This window comes from Moschus berezovskii, chromosome 6 (assembly GCF_049115385.1).
Source record: "Moschus berezovskii isolate FMDL1 chromosome 6, NW_MosBer_1.0, whole genome shotgun sequence".
NCBI lineage: Eukaryota > Metazoa > Chordata > Mammalia > Artiodactyla > Moschidae > Moschus > Moschus berezovskii.
Window position 1 is genome coordinate 4624751 of NC_142465.1, and position 21902 is coordinate 4646652.

The 21902-nt window shown below is 35.2% G+C and overlaps 1 protein-coding gene across 2 annotated transcripts in view; it reads right to left on the reverse strand.

Annotated features, from left to right (window-relative positions):
• The window catches only part of ZFC3H1 (zinc finger C3H1-type containing), a 53116-nt gene that overhangs the window by 27507 nt on the left and 3707 nt on the right, over positions 1-21902 (reverse strand). The window contains exons 2-11 of one of the 2 annotated variants that reach the window (XM_055394091.2): positions 19655-20071; positions 10379-10443; positions 7724-7919; positions 7276-7499; positions 5880-6003; positions 3979-4076; positions 2541-2750; positions 2185-2349; positions 941-1078; positions 281-402 (exon numbers count right to left, since the gene is read on the reverse strand). In XM_055394091.2, coding sequence (XP_055250066.2) covers positions 281-402; positions 941-1078; positions 2185-2349; positions 2541-2750; positions 3979-4076; positions 5880-6003; positions 7276-7499; positions 7724-7919; positions 10379-10443; positions 19655-20071 — 1759 coding nt within the window. Of the gene's footprint in view, positions 1-280; positions 403-940; positions 1079-2184; positions 2350-2540; positions 2751-3978; positions 4077-5879; positions 6004-7275; positions 7500-7723; positions 7923-10378; positions 10444-19654; positions 20072-21902 lie in introns of both variants that reach the window. The other variant, XM_055394090.2, reaches the window with a different exon arrangement.

Below are 21902 nucleotides of genomic sequence, written 5' to 3' on the forward strand. Positions count from 1 at the left end.
ACCAATGTGCATGACCCAAGTTGGCATCCAAAGCTGATGGTGTAACCCTTATAACAGCATTTATCTATTTCTAGGCTGTCTGTATCTCAGTGCATTACTGACTGCATTCAAGTTTATAGATGATCATCTGGCTCCCCCTTCTGTGCAATTTATAAAAACACTAACTCTTCATCTTGGATAAAAGCATCATCTTCATTTCCCAATGCCAATAAACTCTATCCAGATTAAGTGTTGCAAACATCACACACCTTTAAAGCAAACTACATAAAATGCTACTTACTTGGCAATCTCTTCCTTTAACAATCGATACTCAATCTTCTTTTCTTCAGGCAGAGCTTCAGGTGTTCGCATGGGATCATTCTCTTTCTCAGATTTTGGAGGTACTTTCGGTTTTGAAGCTTGCTAGAAAACATTTGAAGTTAACCAGATCAAAAACTTTCATAACCCCAACTTAGATCTATTCCTTTAAAAAAAAAAAACAATGCTGGCCTTTAACCACCAATTAACTCTACAGTCCACTAAGCAGTCAAGACCTACGGTTTAAAAATAACTGAACTATTTCATATTTAAGCAAATGTTGCAATTACAAACAGGGACAAAAGCTGTACTTAGATTACACACTTCAGAAAAACTATTTTCTGGTAATATAACACAATTGCACACCAATAAATTTCCTTAGTACAGAGGACCATTATCCACACTATTTTACTATTTTGAAAGAAGGATTTAGTCTGGAGACAAAAGGGGTTTTTAAACAGTTAAATCTATCCAAATGTATATACTTCATTATATAAACTCAATAATACAAGTACAAAAAATATTTCCATAAATTCAATATATTAAAAAATCTAAACCTCCAAGGTCTAGTTTTTAGGAAAAACAAGCAAATTTTAGTAACTGTCAATAAATCTTTCCATCTTTCATTACTGCACTTAATTACCTCAGCAGTTCGTCTTGCTTCTTTAATCATAGATTCCAATCCACCAAAAACACTATTAGTTGACTTGGACGCCTCTCCATCAGATTCACTATCATCGGAATCATTTAGTGTTACGACCACTGATTTATGCTTTGGAAGCTGCAAAGCCAATATATTTGTTATTCTGGACAACAAATGTATCACTATCCTTTTCTTAGCTCTACCACAATTAGCTTCACGACACTGAACAAGTCACTTTATCTGTATGAATTTAAATTCATAAAAACAATAGGTTTCAAGCAGTCTATGGTTCCTTCTGTTTATATTGCATGAATTGACTGACTTTGTCTCACTCCACAGATACACAAAAACATAAAAGATTCTATATTTTACTAATATACCAAAAACTTAAAATATTCTATATACTAAAACAAAATATTCTAGATACTACTATCATCATCTTTTTCATTAAGTTTTATTTTAACCAACTTTCTATAAAGAAACATAATGCAATCTAGACTAACCTTCTAACGTCAGAGAAAAAACAGCAATTCCACATTATTACTAATAAAACTTTATGGCTTCCATGTGTATATAGAGGATATACTGAGGACATGTTTACCTAACAGAGGCAAGATTTCTCCTTGGCTCTGCTTCATTTATCTTATGCATGCATGCATGCTAAGTCACTTCAGTCGTGTCCGACTCTGTGACCCCATGGACAGCAGCCCACCAGGCTCCTCTGTCCACGGAATTCTCTAGGCAAGAATACTGGAGTGGGTTGCCATTTCCTTCTCCACATTTATCACAAAGTTATTAGAAAACACAGTAGAAAGAAACTGTCATTTCAATCTCCTTAACAAACAGTGAAAAACATTATAAATTCTTCCACTATAGTACAGTCATTAACTGAGAAAATATGAGCAAAGATAGGAAAAACTATTTATATATATATATATATAATTTGTTAAAACTGATCTAGAATAGATGAAAAATCTAAAAGGACCAATTTATATAAAACAAAAGTAGAGGAAATGGCAGGGGAAAGAATACCCCTCGGAAGAAAATAATGCTTTCCCAAAAAATATTATCATAAACTCTACCAGTTTTCAAGTGAAAAAGCTGCTCCCATACCACTATTAATAAATAAAAATAAGTATGTTTGTATATAATAAACTAGAGACAGGGAACAGGACAGCAAAACTGCATACAAATTTCTCACAAGATATTTAAGTAAGAGTAGGGACTAATTATTTTGTTTTTACCGAGATCACAGTTCGTGGAAGACGAGGTCCTCTGTGAAACTTTGGGTTTTGTATCCGAGGCTGAGACACTGTGTTAATACTGACTATGGAAAGATTACTTCTCGGCACAGGCTGTGAATTGTTCAGAACTGGAGGTGAAGGTGGGTCACTGTTACTGGATGTTTCCTAAAGAAGGAACAGACAGATATGAAGCAATTTTAAATGAAATTTCTGTCATCTTTAAAGGTATTGAGCAAATTAGTTAACAGACTTAACCCTACTTGACTGAAAAGCCCAATAAACCCCAAACTAGCAGAGCAGTCCTACCTAAACCTAGGCTCAATAGCACCACCTAGAGAGTCAGTCACCTAAATTACCTCTGGCTTGAAAGCTCTCTTATTTGCTAGAGACTTAAGTAGCTCTTCTCGAAGCAGCATTTCCTCCTCTTCTTCCTCATCTGCAAAAGGTGGTTTTGGAGGTTGTTCTGGATCTTCAGGTGGAAGAGGTGGTAAAGGTGGTAGAGGAGGTAGAGGTTCAAGAGAAACACACAAGCCTTCCACATAAGGCTGGCTCAAAGGTGGTACAGACTAGTTAATTAAAAAAAGAAAAAATAATTACCATGCAAATTTTACTCATTCCAAGCGTTTATCGCTACAGCAATATCAAATTAGAAAAAGGTAAACATCAGGTTATTACTTTACTGCAAGAATAAGTGAACGAAGTATACTGGAAATCTCAAAACTAACCCAAATTCAATATTCAGCCAAGAAAAAGTATAATTTTTACAAAAAGTTAAAATCAACTGTAATTTATGAACTTCATGACAGAGAAATCAAATTTTACAGGATCTATCTCTCTAGATGACCACCTGAAAACAAACAGATATTTAAGTAAAAATTAAAAATTAGGAACCAAAAGGAATCTGGATGGGAACAGTCTGGAGTATACCAAGAATTAAATGTGAGAAATCACCACCACTACCTTCATAAAATCCTTGTGAAATGGCTTCTTAGAGAGCATCTGTAAAGATAGTTAATTTTACCCAAATCCCTGCATTTGCACACATTTTTGCTTCAAAGACCTTCCAGTATTTCTCTTGGCACTTAAAACAATTCAAGGAAGAAAGAAAAAAATGTTTCCCTCTCACTCTCTAATATTCCCCCCTCATCTTAAACTTTCCAGGAGGACACCAGGTGTCTGCCTAGGAACGGTGAAATAGCAAAGTTCCTACTAACCCATTAAGAGAGAACCAGTGTGAGCTCCAGGTTCTCTCTATCTAGAGAAAACTTACAAATCACTTTATGACTCCCCCACTTCCTTTTTGCTTTTAACAGGGGACTGGCAGTTCTTTCAAAAGTAGGTTGAAAAGAAATTAACTTTTAACTAGTCAGTGCTTTTCCTTTACTGAATTTTCAAATTAAAAACAACTATATAATCAAAAGATGAGAAAGGAAGAGTTTTTAGAAGCACCTTAAATGCACTTAAATCCCAATTACCCTCTAAAAAAAATCCAAAATAATAGATAATTCTTATTCTGCTTAAGAATACATTTTCTGAGGAGCAAAAATAAAGAAGGAAACATGCCAAGTATTGAAAGAAAGTCCAACATGAGACTAAAAATTAGCTATGAAAAAATCTACCAGATCGATAGCCTGCCAGTAATTAATATACCATAGATTTCATAGCTATTAATTCTGGCAAGCAGACTTTATGCTCTCAAACCTAACTATTAACTATGTGCCAGCTTTTCAAAACAAATTAGAAAAGACACAAGGCAACAAAACTTTCTTAGAAATCATACCAATCCTCACTTACAGAAACCTGAGGTGGTGGAGGCAAAGAAATAGATGGTGCCGGAGAAAAATACCCCAATGAACATTCAGAGAAGAATGGTGGTTGCACTGGTGAAGGAGCTGTCAAAAAAAATTTTTTATAGGAGTTTAGTAACATATATTCAATAGGAATAAATTAAATTTATAATATTTTTGAAGACATACAACTACATCTAAGTAAAGTAAAAATGAGATTGCATTAATCTCCAATAAAATACTTTAACCTCCATGAAACTACCTCTGCCTAGTTATAATTGCTCTTATATCACTATAAAGGAACCCATCCACTTAAGCTGATATTTAGTCCCTCAAAAACTTTTCTATTTTGCTCTACTTTTCACCTACTTGTGGTAAAAAGGAATAAAGCAGGAAAGACTTTTATTGCTTTCTGGAAAAAAACATACTTTTTAAGAAATAATAAAAAATTCCCCTGAATCTGCCAAAGTATCATAACCAAAGGAAAACAGTGATGTGGTGACTCCATTCCCTCCTTAATGTGAAGAAAAGTGAAGAAATGGACTATTTAAATTAGAGAGAAAGCAAAAAGGACTAGGAATGAAAAGAATTACCTATTGCATTTCATCATTAAAGTATACTTTTTTTCAAATTTAGTAATTCTGAAATAGTTACTGATGCATCTCAGTTAAACTGGTAGCATTTTTTCCTTAGCAGCAGATAAAAATAACTGCTTATTTTACCTTCAGTGGTTTCTTTAGACTCACTGAAATCTGATAGATTTGGAGATCACTCTTGCTACCTCTAAGCCATATAACCTTAGGGAAACTTAATATTTCTTCTTTGTCCCAGTTGTCTTTCAAGTCGATATGAGTATTAACTACATGACTTGCATGGAGCTGATTTGTGACCCAAATGATGCCATTTGATTATATTTTTTTACATTATTTTTTAACAAAATTCTTCTAAAGAGTAAATCATAAAATTATTATAGAGTAATAATAATGTCAATATTTGAGAACTACAATGAATCATTTCCAAGAACTTAGAAATAATTAAAGAAAGGCTGACCAAAGAGAATTATGACATGAAAATACAAGATAATTAAATATGAACCTAAACATTACAACCTGAAAATGAGCTTTTGCTAAACATTACCAAATCATATAGATTCTGCCTTCTCTCTAAACACACTAAAGTGGAATTCTAGTTTCATTTGGTCTCACAATACAACCACTGGAAGAAAAACACTAATCATATGACCTTGCAAGTAAGTATTCTAGTTTCTCGAACACTGATGGCATTTTGTTGTCTGCCCCATTCTTATGTGCTTTAATTAGTAAGAGGATAGGTCTCTCACAGTCTATTACTTCTGAAAATCAACTAAAGCAAGTCTCTAACTCTCAAGGATGGCCACATCCTAAAATGTGCACTCTAACTGAGGTATAGCCCTAACAGTTATAATCAGCTGATCCTAAGGCACCACTAGTATCACTTTCCATGTCCCTATTCCTACAAAGTATCATCAGCAGAAGAAAAGAAGCCTGAACAAAAGAAAGATCTCTTTTTTTGACTAAATTGAAGAATGCCTTAGACATAAAGATACTTAAAGATTTCCTTGTTCGTTTGTTTTTTAAAGCAGTGTCCTCACCTTTCCCACAATACTCACTTCTTAGATCAAACAGTTAACAGCACAATACTGCCTTTTTTATTAAAATACTATACAGGAAGAAATACTAGAAAATAAAGGTTAATACTACAGTTTGAGGTTTGCTTTTGAAGTATTTAAACACCAAATAATGTCTTTGGTTGTACAACCTACCAAACTTTACTTTCATTACACATTTCTTTCAATGTTTTGGGTAGCTTCTTGACCATTTTCTACTTAATAATTGTGAATGAACAAATGTTTTAAGTTTTAGCTCATACCTGGAGAATTGGTTTCACTATCTGTATCCATAGCAACTTCTTCATAGTTATCATATTGATAAATGCCTCCTCCACTATCAGTAGCTTGCTTATCTAAGGATCGTCTCAGGTCAGGATCTGAAGACTAATTATACAAGATTTATTTTTAGTTTCACAACATTTTCTGTCTTAGTCTATTCTTAGGCTCAAATTATAAAACAATTAATAGTTATCTTTTACCTAGAACAGTATCAAAAATCATGATGATCCAGTTAGAACTATCACATCTGATTTGGGAAATTCAATATACATGATACGTACATTGTGGCTGACATTTTATAACTGTCAGACAGAAAATGAAGCTAGAAAGTACTACAGGTACAGATGAAATTCCCCAGTGAGCTGAGCCACTAAATAATCAGCTATTCCTCTAGAAAGTAAGATGACACAAAGATCAGAAATACTAATGGCCTCTCTCTGAAAATTAAGAAATCAGATAAATGAATTCAAGTTTTATGTAATCAAGCTTTATTTAGAATACTGCCCAACTAATCCATTAACATTTCACTCTTGGTCATATGCTTGCATGTTGTTTTCTTTTTTTTTCACTTCTTACAATCTCCACTCAGAGATAGTTTATAAGAAATTAAAAATTAGCAAAACCTATCCATATGGATACAAATAATGTACAATACTTTTCTATAAAAAGATTTCATCAAAGTAATTTTTGGAAGCTCAAAGTATGAATACTTATAAATTCCTTATACAAATCTAACCCTTGACTCCCTACAATTAAAGAGCTCTTACTCTTTAATATCCCTCTATGCTTTTACTACACTTACAAGTGTAATCTTAAAGCTCAGAATTCGGAAATTTGTCACTGCTAATAGCACCAGATCAGTACTAAATCTCCAGTCTACTTCCTGACACCAGCCATAAAAGGCAATGACTCATTCAGTCATTATCAATGACTTATTCACAAATACTTGATAACTAAAGTAGCCACATGCACAAAGGTTATTATGATATGATGATTTAACTTTCTTAAAAATAGTTCATATCAACTAATTATGATACATTTCTAATTCTACATTACTAAACAATGGAAAACTAAAAGGGAATAGCAATTTTAAGAATAAGTTATCACTGCAACTCAGGAATGCTTCTTTCTTCTAAATAGAAAAGTACACAAAAGCCAAAGGGAGGCTTTTCTCATCAAAATTTTAGTCTACTTCTTCTATTTCTAGCATCTATAACTATAAAAACAATTCATTCTCAATTATAACCTATCTTCCCTTCTTCCCAAAGGAATTATTTATATATAACAAGCTCTACCAAACAAAAGAACTTAATACTTTTTCCTAGTTGACTGAATTTATGAGCTAATACAGGATACTCAAATTTGAGTAACACTTACTTTACTCCGTGATCTCCTCTTTCCACCAACCAATTTCATAAATCGATTATACTGTTCTTCCTGATTTGAGAGATCTCGAATTTTTCTGATTTCTTCTTCTCTTTTCCTTCTCTCTTCTTCTTCAGCTTGCTTACGCTGATCCTCTTCTTTCTGTCTCTCCTGTTCTTTCTGCTGTTGTAGTTTCTTCCACGCCTTTGTCTGCTGTTTCCTCAATGCTTGTTTAGCTTTAAAAAATATAGAAACATCAGCATCTATTAGAGTTAGAATTTTCAAGAAGATAGAGAAAACAAAGCTTTAATAATTATTTTAATTATTAAGTTTTGTTTATACAGGACTGTCCTTTATTCAGGGCCCTAAATAATTCCCCAACTCAAAACTTTCTGAATTAAAATCCAGAAACTATACTGATATAGGAAATCAATTAAAAGAGTTTAATAGAAATGATCACCTGTAGTGCTAATTTTTTTGGCCGAATGTGTTTTTGTACTGGTTTTAACTTTTTGCTGTACAGTTTTCGTCTTAGTCAACTTTTCTTTACTTTCTTTCATCACCTGCTGTTCTTTCTGTTGCCATTTTTTACTGGCTGACTGAAGAGCCAAAAGACGAAGCTGCAGTTCAGATAACTCCTCTTCATCTTCACCAAGCTTCTTTAACAAAAGAAATAGTTACCATTTAAAAATTCTATTATTTGACTTTAGACATATTACCAAGTCAAAGCTGCTATAAGATCAGAATTTAAAGTTAGTTTTAAGACAAATACTTAAATGGTAAGTACAAATAAAATAAGGAAACTGAATAAGTTACCATAGCCCTATACTCTAATTCAGTTCCTATAATACAAACTGAAGATCAATCTGTAGAGGGTATATGTATACATGAGACAGGTTACAGCGGAGGGTACAACTGATGAAAACAAAGTTTGAGACTGGCGTTTAACTGCTTACCGAACAAAAGTAGAAATCTGACTGCAGTGAATGCAAGAAGAAATCAACCCAGGGGAGATAATGACCAGAGAACAAAGTGGTTTCATAATCGTGGGTGTTTACTACTATTTACTAGCCTTACAAGTACTACACAGAACAGGCACAGTGAAATGTCAAGATTCAAATTTGCAAACTTTTAAAAATATATTTTATAATCCTTCAAATCAGTTTTGAAGGAAAGTATATGTAAAGACTTGCTTATATTTGAGCATTCCATGTTCTAAAGGTACAGACATTTATCTGGTATCGACAATATTTTTAACACCCAAGACTTGTTTGGGAAGCTAAAACAGGGAAACAGGTTAGGAATAAACGTTTGAGAACTTTTTTCCGATTGAAATAACCTTTATTTTTTCACTTTTTTTTTAGTTAATTTAAAAAATTATCTATTCTGTACATTTTAGCTAAAATGTAACAGAAAATGTCAGGTGACCTAAGCAAAAGTGTTAGATTGAAGTCCATGAGACTTTGGAGGGAGGGCAATAAGGGGGTCCTTTGGCATCCCCACTCCTTGAAGTTCAACACAAAGCTATGCATGTTTATCCCTTATGTGTATAAACAGAAAAGGAGGGGAAACTAAAAAGAGGCTAAGACTCAGAAAAGCTAAGGCTGACTTATCTCAGTAAGTGAATTGTAATTATACTTTTAAAATAAAATTAAATTATTTAATTCTTAAACATAAAGAAAACAGTAGAGTCTATCTAGCGGTTTAACCTTCTACAGACTATTATAAATCCCTAACTGAACTACCATCACGTTTCAGTAGTTCAGTTTACCCAAACCAGGATATAGTTACTCTTTGCTTTCTTGGGAAATATATGTAAAAAATGAGCTGAAAATTTATCATGAGTCTTTTATACTCTAAGTCATTTAAATATCAAATTCTACTGCTTGGTACTGAAGCTCTAGAGTCACGTTATCCAAAAAATGGAACCAGTAAGTCATGTGTGGCTATTTAACAAAATTCAATGAAAACTTTAGTTTCGCAGCCACACTAGTCACATTTCAAATGCTTAATAGGCACATGTGGTTAATAGCTACCATACTGGAGTGTAAACATTTCCATTATTATAGAAAATTCTATTGGACAGTGCTGATCCAGAGTTTAACTAAAATAAAGCTATCATTACTGTTCCACAGAGACTTAAAAGTCTTTGATTATCTTTTGCTACTTGTCCTTTTGGAATGAAAGAGACCACTGATACTGTCACTCAAAGCAGCTACTTGGTCAGTAAGAAGAGTACTGAGGCTCATTCAAACTCCTTGCTCTGATATCTTAATTCTTATAAAACTTTAAGCAAGTCAGTTAATCTACACATCTGAACCTTAGTTCTTCTGTAAGAGATAATGTCAACCTACCTTATAGAGTTATTGTTAGGATATTCAAAATCATATATACATATATGCATGCATGCCTGTGGCTCTATCTGTTATTTTATCATCCTTAAATTCAAGACCGTCTCTTTCCTAAAACTTCTAAGCTGTTTTCATCATTTCAATTTACTCATAGAAAGAAACTGAAATCTTAACAGAAGAAACTGAAGATATTTCAGATATCTAATTCAACAAACAAAAGGCTTGGCCCAGTGAGTACCTATTAAACGTCAAACACAGTGCTTGATGCTCTTGCACTTTACCCTGCTGAACCTCACAACAATCCAGAGAACAGATGACATTAAACTCATTTAGTAGAAAAGAAAACAGAGGCAAGCAAAGCCTAAGCAGCTAACACAAGATCACCCAGCTATTAAGAGGAACGAGAACTGGACACCAGGTCAAGGTGTAACTTCAAAGCTTTCTCACACAGCAAAATCCTCCAAAACAAAGAAAAGAAAACATCCGGAAGAAAATTAAAAATTTCAAAAAACAAGCAGAAAGTTCATCTATAGATACATATAGCATTTCAATTAAATATGTTAATTGAATCCAGTGGAGATATTGATATTCCAAGATCGCTCTCCAGATTTTATCTTTAAGGCTTATATCTAAATGGAGGTACAGCAATGACTGAAAAAATAAAAGTGAAAAACAAGACAGAACTTTCCATTCAAGAGAACAGAGTAAAGCAGAACAAGAATCAGTCTTACAGAGATAGCCAGTCCCACAAAACATTATCTTACCTTTTCAGATAAAATATCTGAGGCACTAATTCTTCTGGTTAAATTTTGTTCCTTATCTTCTAATCCTTTAAAATAAAACAGCACACTTTGAATGCTTTAAAAGACTGCTACAATCAATTTAAAATAAAATGCTACATGACATTTATACTAGTAATTATTTTTAAAGGTCTCAATAAAGGGTTTCATTTTCTCAGTCTCTCAACCAAAAGGAAAGAATGTTGCCAGAATGAAAATCTGAAAAAATTTCCGTATCAACTTCATTTCTGAAAGTTATAAGGCAAAAATAATTCAAAACATTAAAATATAAATTAAAACTGCATTATGATAAAAATGACTTCTGAATTAAAAACAATTATTTCAAATAAGAACAGAATTTATAGTAGATAGGCAAAAAACAAAGCTTCCTTACTAAATAGATAATACAGAAAAAAGAATATGTGATGATTAATTCAGACCTTTGAAGCTGAAATGAATTCAAACATTTAGAGATAGTACTGATTTACTAAAGAAATGTCCTCAGGACTTCCCTGGTGGCCAAAATGTACTTAAAAAAAAAAAGGAGAAGAAGAAGAAATGTTCCCTACTTATCCAGAAAAGTATTTGCAGAAGTAGATTAAATGACAACAAAATTAAGTCCATCCACACATTTTCCAGAATTCTAGCCTCAGACCTATATTTCTGATTAAGTTATTACAAAATCTTACTTATGTATTATCTAATCTGGGCTTCCCTGGTGGCTCAGTGGTAAAGAATCCACCTGCCAAAGCAGGAGATGTGTGTTTGACTTCCCAGGGCTTGGGAAGATCCCTGGAGACAAAATGGCAACCCACTCCACTATTCTTACTTGGGAAAACCCATAGACAGAGGAGCTTGGGAGGCTACAGTCTGGGGTTGCAAAAGAGCCAGACACGACTTAACAACTGAACAACGATATTATCTCCTCTATGACAGCTCTTCAAATCATACAGTAAAGTTATAGTACCTATGTAACGGTACTGAGACTCTTTCATAACTAAAACAGATTAAGTTAAAAACTAAGAAAATGTCTCAAGATGACACAACTGGATTTGCAAAGCTAGGATTCAAACTAAGTCTAAACTCCAAGCCTAGGTTTTTTTTTCCATAATACCACTGCCAGTATTCCAAACATCTCAACTTGATCACTCAAGATCTACTGGTAAAAGAATAGGCAACTTATTCAATACATAGAACTAATCAATTACCCTAAAAAAGTAAATGGAAGGCAACCACCAAACTTTGAGTTAGGTCAGTTCTGCCGTATTGCTTGTTTTGGAAATACGAATTTGATGCAACATGATTGACATATTAGAAAATAATTTGAGGACAAAACAAATTTCATATTTGCTTATGTACAATTTGTGTCCAAGAAACACTACGAGAATGCAGAAAGCTGCACCCAGGTGATCCTAGTAGGGGCCATGTAAGAACATACAAACCCCACAGACTCTGAGCCATCTACCAGCTCTTCAGTTCACTGTACATATGTGATGAGTCACACCTATCCCCATCTGGTGTTACAATTTATTGTCCAATTTCAAATAACCTCCCTTGCTCTACTCACAGTAACGTGTAAGTAGAGCTGCTTCCACTTATAACTGATAGGCTGCTTCCACAAGCACATTTTAGGTCTTTTTCAAGGTAAAGTGACATTACAGTATTTCAGGAATTTTTACCCATTTAATGTGTAAACTTGCACTACAAATAGATTCCAATCTTTTTTTTATGTGCCACTGACAAGGTTTTTGAGTGTTTTTTCCCCTAACATGATTTGCCCATAAACCCTGTGGTTTTTATTGTGTAATTCCACAGTGTAGTGATTTTCAGGCGGAGAAGGCAACGGCAAGCCACTCCAGTACTCTTGCCTAGAAAATCCCATGGATGGAGGAGCCTGGTAGCCTGCAGTCCGTGGGGTCGCTAAGGGTCGGAAACGACTGAGCGAGTTCACTTCCGCTTTTCACTTTCACACACTGGAGAAGGAAATGGCAACCCACTCCAGTGTTCTTGCCTGGAGAATCCCAGGGACGGGGGAGCCTGGTGGGCTGCCGTCAATGGGGTCACACAGAGTCGGACACGACTGAAGTGACTTAGCAGCAGCAGCAGCAGTGATTTTCAGGAATGTATGTCACCTTATAGCAAAACTGACCATACTTCAAAGAATACCACAATAGTAATAACTATTACATAAAAATTAACAAGAAAAAAAAAACCAGACTTTCCATAATAAATGTAAAAAGAACTGCTTTCCTCCTACATGAGGAGAAATCATTAAGTCAGGCGAAGTCTATTAGTTGATGAGGCTCTCTATAAAAAGGTAGCAGCACCTCCCTGTCAGGGAAGTAAAAGCAACTATCCACTAAGCTGGCGGATACCTAACGAGCACAACGTCACCTGAAAACAAGCAGAGACCATAAATTCAGCTTCACACAAAGATTAATAAAAGCGCGTTACGGTTTCATTGACCAAATATGTGGTTTGGTCCTTTTGTCCTACCGCTGTCATAGGTCTTTACAATATTATTATATCAGTTCCTACTCAATACTTCGAAAATGAAAAGGGGTCTTGTGCAGCCATGTAGTATTTTTAAAATTATTACCTGAAATTCTAAACTGAGCAAGAGATAGGATTTGGGGGTAGTTGAAACCATAATAACTGGACTTTCCTGGTGGTTCAGGGGTTACAAATCCACCTGCCAATGCAGAGGACAAGTTTGATCCCTGGCCCCAGAAGATTCCTCAGGCCGGGGAGCGACTAAACCCGCGCGTCACAACTGCTGGGCTGTGCCGCAGAGCCTGTGAGCCACAAGTGCAGCAGCCTGCCCGCCCGAGAGCCCACGCTCTGCGGCCAGGAACCCCACACTCCCACTGGAGACTTCGCCCCTACTCACCACAACGAGAGAAAGCCTGCACAGCCAGAAATAAATAAACCAAAAAAAACAACTGTAACAAATGCAAACAACCAAGGCGAACAGAACACCACAGACACCAACAGATAAGAAGCTACAAAGGAAAAGGGTAAAAACGACAGGAAAATCAGGAGAAAGCTGTAAGAAACCACTGATGTGTATGGCAGCACTGAAACCCTGAAATTTCAAGATCAATGAGAAAAGTATCACTGAATGTAACAGATGTCTACTCCCTATAGAATATTCTCAAAGTTGCAGCCAGGGTGACCCTTTGAGAATACAAAACAAATTATGTCAACCTTTTGCTCAAAATCCTGTAACACCTCCTGTTTCACTCAGAGTAAAAACTGAAGCTTTTGTAAGACACTGCATGGTCTGCCCCACCCGCTGTCTCTGACCTCTCCTCTCCCTCTACTCATCCCCCTCACTCCCTCCTCTTTAGTGGCACTGGCTTCCCTGTTACTCCTCAAATGTGCCAGTACCCCTCTGCCTAAGGGTCATTACTCCAGTTCAATGAGTCTCAAAGTTTAGCAGATATCAGAATCAACAGGAGGGTTTGTTAAATACAGACTGCTGGGCCCCATTTCCAGAGTTTCCTCTTTAGTAGATGTAGGGTTGCTGTTGTTCAGTCACTCAGCTGTGTCCAACTCTTTGCGACCCCATGGACTGCAGCATATCAGGCTTCCCTGACCTTCACTATCTCCCAGAGCTTGCTCAAACTCATGCCCATTGAGTCGACGATGCCATCCAACCATCTCATCCTTTGTCATCCCCTTCTCCTCCTGCCTTCAGTCTTTCCCAGCAGGGTCTTTTCCAATGAGATCTGGTGTAGGGCCTGAGAATTTGCATTTCTATTAAGTTTCCAAGTAAAGAAGATCTAAAGGACCACAGTTAAAAAACCAATACTCTAAGCTATCTATTCTCTTTGCTTGGAAACTTCATTCCCACAGGTAAACATTTGGCTATTCTCCCACCATCTTCGAAGCCTTTGTTTAAATCTCACCTTCAAATTCAGGCCTCTCCTGATCACTCATTAATACTGCAGCCCAAAGCCACTGCCTCCATTCTAACTTACTTATTGCTATGCTTTTCCTCTCTACAACTGTTATTTAGTCGTCATAATTAGTTTCCTCTTCTCAAAATGCAAGCCCATGAAGGAACAAATGATTGTCTATTTTGTTCACTGATGTATTCCCAAGAGCCTGGAACAAAGTGCTCAACTAACTTTTGAATAAATGGAAGAATGAAATAAAAAATGAAAGAAAATGAACAGTAAAATCTGCAACTGGGTTAAAGTAATCTTGCCCTGAGTAGTTTCAATACTCTGGTAGGGGCAGAAAAGCAAACTGCATTGAGTTAAGAAGAAATAAGAGGTAAAGTGAAAAGAGTCAGCGCAGACTGGCCTTTCTGGTAGTCTGGTTGAAAAGACAGAAGTTAAGGAACAAGGCAGAATGGGGAGGAGGGACTGTTCAGATTTGGAGATGGAAAACACCAGTGTTTTTACAGTAAGTACTCCTTAAGAGAGAAAAGTGGTTAAAGAGCAAACAGAATAACAAACCTTTGAAGAAAGATCCCAGAGAAAGTGGGAGAAATTAGAGCCAGGAAACAGGTTAAAACAAAGTGGTCATAAACAAAAAGAGGGTCACCACGTCCTCAGAGTAGAGAACTGAAATGAAAATTGATATGGATATAAGCTTACAATTAGGAAGTGAAAAGTTAGAATTTGAGTGAGATCACCTGAAATAGGGGGCAAGCTCACAGGCTGACAATAGGGATAAAGGTTGAGTAAATGGCCTGAAAAAAGAGAAATGTCGGGGGCGGGGGGAAGCTGACCCATAGCAATCGAAAGGTTTAATGGCAGAGCAGTGAGTTTTGCTGAAGACTGGGGAAGGGGTATATGTGTTTTAACACTAATCAATATAATTTCTTGATTCAGATAAATTTTAGCTTTTTGGTTTTCTTCCAATCCCTCTTTTACACTGCTGCCTGTTACTTTTCTAAAGCAGACATCTGATCACATCATTTTTTTGTTTAAAAATATTTGATGGCTCACCTGAGGTTTAAAGAAAATCTAAGTCCCTTAAGCAAGATATTCAGCACCCTTTGCACTCCAATCTCAACCTGTACTTTTATAAATTTATATCCAACCACTCAACAAACATACATATATTTCACATTGCACCTGTATTAGATCAAACTCGACATCCTTTAAAAGTTCTTTATGCTTTCAACTGCTCATCTGGTTCCTTTTTTCCCTGATGGGAATTCCCAAGGAGAAAAGATACATGCTCCAAGACATTACCATCACACATTACCATCACAATGAAAACTTTCTAAATCCAAATGAAGGTATTTGATCCTTCCTTTGCATTACTGTAGGCTTTCATACATCCTCATTATATTCCATATTTGGCTACATGTCTTCTCTATCCCATTGGGGTATAATCTTTGAAACTGCCCGTCTAGAATCATGGTGCTAAACTGAGGAGGAATAAACATGTCCCTAAAAATGTGTAACCAGAATCAGTCACCACTTGGGTTTGCAATCAAATTTACATCACATGAGTTTTCTGAAGATGTCAAATATAACATAGACCCAAATCCAAAGTCTAAATTTGAGAAACAGAAGAAAAATTTAAAAAAGTGACCAAAGAACAAAATAAAAATGAAACACTAAAACAAAAACTGTAACTAAAATTTAAAATTCAATAAGTGGGCTTAAGGCCAATCAGACAAGAGGTAAAGAATTTGAGAACCAGGTGGACTGAAAGATACATCAGAGGAAATTTTCCAGAACGCATCACACAGTTACAGATAGCAATTTAAAAGAAATGAAAGGTAAAGTGAGATGATTTAATAAAACATACTGATACAATACAGAGTTCAACAATGTAAGAGATAATGACAATTTTCAGAATCAATGAAAACTAGGAGCAAAACAAGTCCCAAGTTGAATAAAAATAAAAACTACAATTAACACATCACAGTTAAACTGTAGAGGAATAAGACAAAAACAGGGTCTTTAAAGCAACTAGAGAAAAGTGACAGACTACCTTCAAATGAGAGAGTTTTCAAAGTTAACAATGGAAGCCAGGAAATATCTTCAACATATTGATAATATAACTAACTAACCTAGAATTCTAAACCTGGGAAAACTGTCTTTAAAGGAGGGGTAAACATAAACAACTTTTTCATATGGTAGACACAAACTACTACATGGAAATTCTTAAAAACATATTTTAAGCATAAGTGATTCTAGACATAGAAGAGTGACACACAGCCAAAGGTAGGCAAAAACTGTCCTTGTGTATCAGGGAGATGGTAAATAACTTGATTAACTTTAAACACTGGTAAGAATTCATGTTACAATTCTTAAAGGAATCAAAATGAGACTAAAAACTTAATATCTAACTTGCAAACCAGTAAAAGAAAAAAAAAATTTAAAACAAACAAACACAAACAAAAGAGGCAAGAAAGAAAAAAAGGAAATACAAAGATCAGTAATCATGAAAAAGTGTGAACAAATTACATGTTCTTGTTAAAAGATAAAGATTTTTAGGTTAAATTACAAATGAAATCGGCTCCATATAATGTGCAAATAACCTTTGGAACAAGAAGATACAGTAAGACTAATAGGATAGGCAGTGACATACAAAAAACATACACTTCTGAAGAGAAAGATGGTGTGGCTGTCTATTAATATGAGACAAAATAATCTTTTAGGCAAAATTACTACTAGACATAGAGGCCACTACATAGTAATAAGAATAATAATTCCATAGCCTCAATGTATTTAAAGTAAAAACTGAAAACCAGAAATCTACCACCATACTGGCAGATTTTAGCAAGCAACTGATATATCAAGCAGGTCAAAAAACTGTTTACATCTTCCTTCTAAGATGTGAACATAAAAGCCTGATCTAACACCCCAAACATTCCTTTCAAACACACAAGGAAGTTACAAAAACAATAATGCAAGAGACAATAATGCAAGGCTCTAGAAATATTTCACAAGATTGGTACCACATAGGTCTCTGACAACGTGACCAACTTACAAATGGATAACAGAAAAACAGCTAAAAAACCTACATGCTTGGAAGTTAAGAAATAGTTCCAAATATCCTACGGGCCAAAGAACAACAAAAATTAGAAAATACTTAGAACTGAATGAAAAAAAATTTACATATCACAAGCTGAGATGCAACTAAAATAGAAATTTTATAGCCCAAGTGCAAGTTGCTCAGTCATGTCTGACTCTTTGCAACCCCATGAACTGTACAGTCCATGGAATTCTCCAGGCCAGAATACTGGAGTGGGTAGCCGTTCCCTTCTCCAGGGGATCTTCCCAACCCAGAGATCGAACCCAGGTCCTCACATTGCAGGCAGATTCTTTATCAGTTGAGCCACAAGGAAAGCCCAAGAATACTGGAGTGGGTAGCCTATCCCTTCTCCAGGGGATCTTCCCAACCAGGAATAGAAGTGGAGTCTCCTGCACTGCAGGTGGATTCTTTACCAACTGAGCTATCAGGGAAGCAAAATTTATAGCCCAAAATGAGGTTAACAGAATTTTGCACAAAATGATGTCAATAGTAGAGAGGCTAAGAATTAATGAGTTAACAAGCAGGGAACTTATTTCTGAGGAAATTTTAAAAGGTATGGGGAGATAAAATTTATAAATGCCACAGATAATAAAAAGGTAAGACATTTAAGAATAACTCAGTATAAACTGTTCAACTTACGGGAAATGAACACATTACTAGAAAAATACAGTTTACCTAAACTGCTTTACCCAGAAATAGAAAACATGAACAGCCAGTAGATTAAAACCTCCCCAGGAAAACTCCATCCTGCCCCAGATAATTTTATCTGCAAGATCTACCAAATATCCCAGGAATGAGTACAACCTTAAACCTACTCAAAAGAGGAAAAACCACTCCTCAACTCATTATGAGCATCATAATTTTATACTAGGCTCCCCCTCCCCCCACCCAGTAGACAATCAGCCTGCAATGCAGGAGATAAAGGAGGGGGCAGGTTCAATCCCTGAGTTTCAAAGATTCCTGGGAGGGAAAAATGGCAACCCACTCCAGTATTCTTGCCTGTAAAATCCCATAGACAGAGGAGCCTGGAGGGCTACAATTCAGTCACAAAGAGTTGGACATACTACCAACCTTATACTAAAACTTGAAAGGAAAAACAAGGAACAAAGCTACAGGCTACAAACATAGATGAAATTTTCTAAACAAATATTAGCAAACCTTTATTTATGAAGGTTTTATAACTGCCCAAAACTGAAAGAACCAAACATCCCTCAAGTGGGAAATGGATTAAAAAACTGTAGCAAAGCCATACAATGGGACATTCAGCAGTAAAACAGAATGAACTACTGGTTCATATAACCGCATGGATCAATTTCAAACACACTAATCAAAGAAGCTAGGATTAAACAACAATGTTCTACATGACTCTATTTATATGACATTCTGGGAATGGCAAAAGTATAGGGTCAGAAAAACAGACCAGCGGTTACCAAGTAGGGTTGCTGGCATGAGGGAACTGGAAGGAGTTAATGGAACTGTTCTATATCTGAATAGTGATGGCTGGCAATGATTACCCAACTGCTTGCATCTGTCAAAACTCGAAGAACTACACATTTAAGTGGATAAATTTTTACTGTATCTAAATATACACTCACATAAAAGAAGAAAAGGAAAAATTAACAAACCAAATCCATGATGTATATAAAAATAATGTATCATGAACTAGCTGGATTTATCCCAATCATACAAGAGTGGTTTAACTCTACAAAAAACAGTTAACATAATCCATTACACTAATAAACAAGAAAAATTAGATGTTCTTCTCCATAATGAAAAAAAAATATCTGATAAACTTCAACATCCATTCATGTTGAAAATTTCAAACAAGGAAATGGGGGCAAGGTCTGAATTCCTACAATAAACTTAACCAACACTATGTTTAAAAGTAAACAGCAAAGAAGGGATATATGTATATGAATGGTTGATTCACTTTGCTGTACAGCAGAAACGCAACAGTGTAAAGCAACTAAACTCCAATCAAAAAAAAAGTAAATGCCAAAGTATCCCCTGTAAGTTAAGGAACAAAAGTGCCCACTATCACTTATGTTAAAATTGTATTATTAGCCCTGATCAGCACTTAACGCCAAATGAAACAGAATTTGTCATTATCCAACATTATGACTGTCTATGTAGACAGTGCAAAAAGAATTCAGACAAAATATTAGAATCATTTCAATGAAGTACACTACCAAAATAACCAGTTACCCCTTCAAAGGAAATCTCATCACTAACTGAAATTTTAAATTCCATTACCTGGACTAGATTCAGTAGTGTCAGATTTCAGGGAAAGCTGTTTTGTTCCATCTTTAACTTTTTTCAATCGGTTCTTATCTCCTGGTAAAGTCAATTTTTGCCTGAGTGGTTTTAATTCAAATGCCTGAAAAGTTTTGACCTGTGTTTTCTCCTCAGGAGCTACTTCTTTACTTGAGTCTTTTATAATACTGACATTATCAGTGCCTGTTTGGTCCTCAAAGCTCAACGTTTTAGGATCTTCTTGCACATTCTCCTCTTTGCTACTCAAAGCCAGTTTTTCATCCTTATTGATGCATTCTAGTTCCAACTGAATTTGCTTATACTTCAAAAGTAAATCTTCAAAAGTTTCTTCCCCACAGTTTTCACTTTTTGATGAATAATTCTGTTTTCTTGATGGAGATCTTCCAAAACTTTTGGCTGAACAGCGTATTAAGGAAACCAGTTGCCAAAAATTTTCCAGTTAATTTAACAAAAACACATTAAGTTATAGATGAACTGTCGCCCTGTTTTGTGTTTTTCAAAGATGAATTGATATTTTAAAATTACTAAATCCCATTTAACACATGTGCTGTTATGTGTTAAGCACTTTCATTATGTGCCCATATTTCAAATTTAACAAGTATTCATATAAACAGTCCACTTACAAGATCAGCAGTGTCACTTATTACCCACAGTAACCAGAGGTACAGCACCTAGTTAGTTTACAGCATCCTTCTGCAGGTATCAGGAAAGCCCATAAAAAGCTGGTTGTTAAAGATTTGTTTCTGAAGGAAGAGGGGAGAAACTGAATGGTTTGTCACAGATGTTGATAATTTACACTTCAAATAATCAGAAGACGTTTCCTCTTTTTAATTTCTTCTCGTGTCTCAAATTTTTAAAAATAGAGATTAAAAAAATGAACACTGATAATTAACAGTTAAGACTAAGTTATAAATAAGAAACACTGCATTAAAAACCTAACACATAGCAATCTTAGAACTCATCGAGTATACTAACATACAAAACAGGTACAACTAGGACAATGAAACCAGTTTAAAAAAAACAAACAAACATTAAGTTGTATTCAAGATGTATCTTCTAAACTAATTTTTCCTTGAAGATAAGGATATCTAAAACCTGTTATTTTTGGTCTTTCTTTTCAACATAGTGATACATAAAACATAACTTCATGGTTGGAAGTGGCTACAAAGTTCCAAACTAAAATTTTCACTCAAAATAATTCACACATGTAAAAACTGTTCCACCTCACTTCTCCAGTCTAGAAATTAATAAAAGACAAGTATTTTATTTGGTTTTAACACCGTAAGGCATCAGCAGATCATTAAATTGGCTAGGATATAACATTACATTTTCCTAAATATAGTTTCTTCTGTGTAACAACTTACTGGACAAACAATATGCAAAGATTTTTAAACTTCTCTAATGACCAATTTAAGAATGGGAATTACCACCAAGTATTTTAGAAACTGAATCATCATTACAACTGAAAATCTTTAAAAGTTCTGCAGCAAAACTGTTCCAGCAAGTCTTTGGTTTTCTGATCTCCTTTTTAGAGCTAGGTTTCTTGAAATACTACTAGTTTCTCATTACCTGTCTTTCTCCTCAACGAAATGGAATCTGGCTTCTGCTGGCTGACTATCCATCATGTTTTCAAACCTTATTCTAACTTCTCTGTAACATTAACACTGTAAATACTTCTCTCTCTTGGCTTCCGTAATTCCACTCTTCCTTTGTTTCTCTAGGTTTTTTGGGTTTTTGGTCTTTAATGACACCTTTCTCTCCCAACTGCTGAAACAATAGTGCTCTCAAGGAAGTCCTACTTAGTCTCTTTTCATTCTGAGCATGCTAATGCACTCCCATAGTTCTGCCTGGTGATATTTGGGGTTCTATCTCCCACAAGCCATCTTCCATCCTATTGTTAATCTTTCTAGAACACAAATCAGATCTTATCCCTTGTTTTAATCTCACTAAGAATAGAGTCCAAAATCCTTACAATGGCATATAATGCTTTCATGATTGCCTTCCAATCTCACCTCTTCCAGGTTTATCACAGTTTATGCATAGCTTTGTGTCTAGGTTTTTCTGGTCTTCAAATTTACCCCAATTCAAAGGTCTCCCTGCTAGATAATCACTTGCTCCCCCATCCCACCATTACATACTCATTGTACATAAACTTGGGTAATTATCTACATTTAAATCTCACTTTTTCAGTGGAGTCACAGCAACTAAAAAAATAAGACTAGAGTCC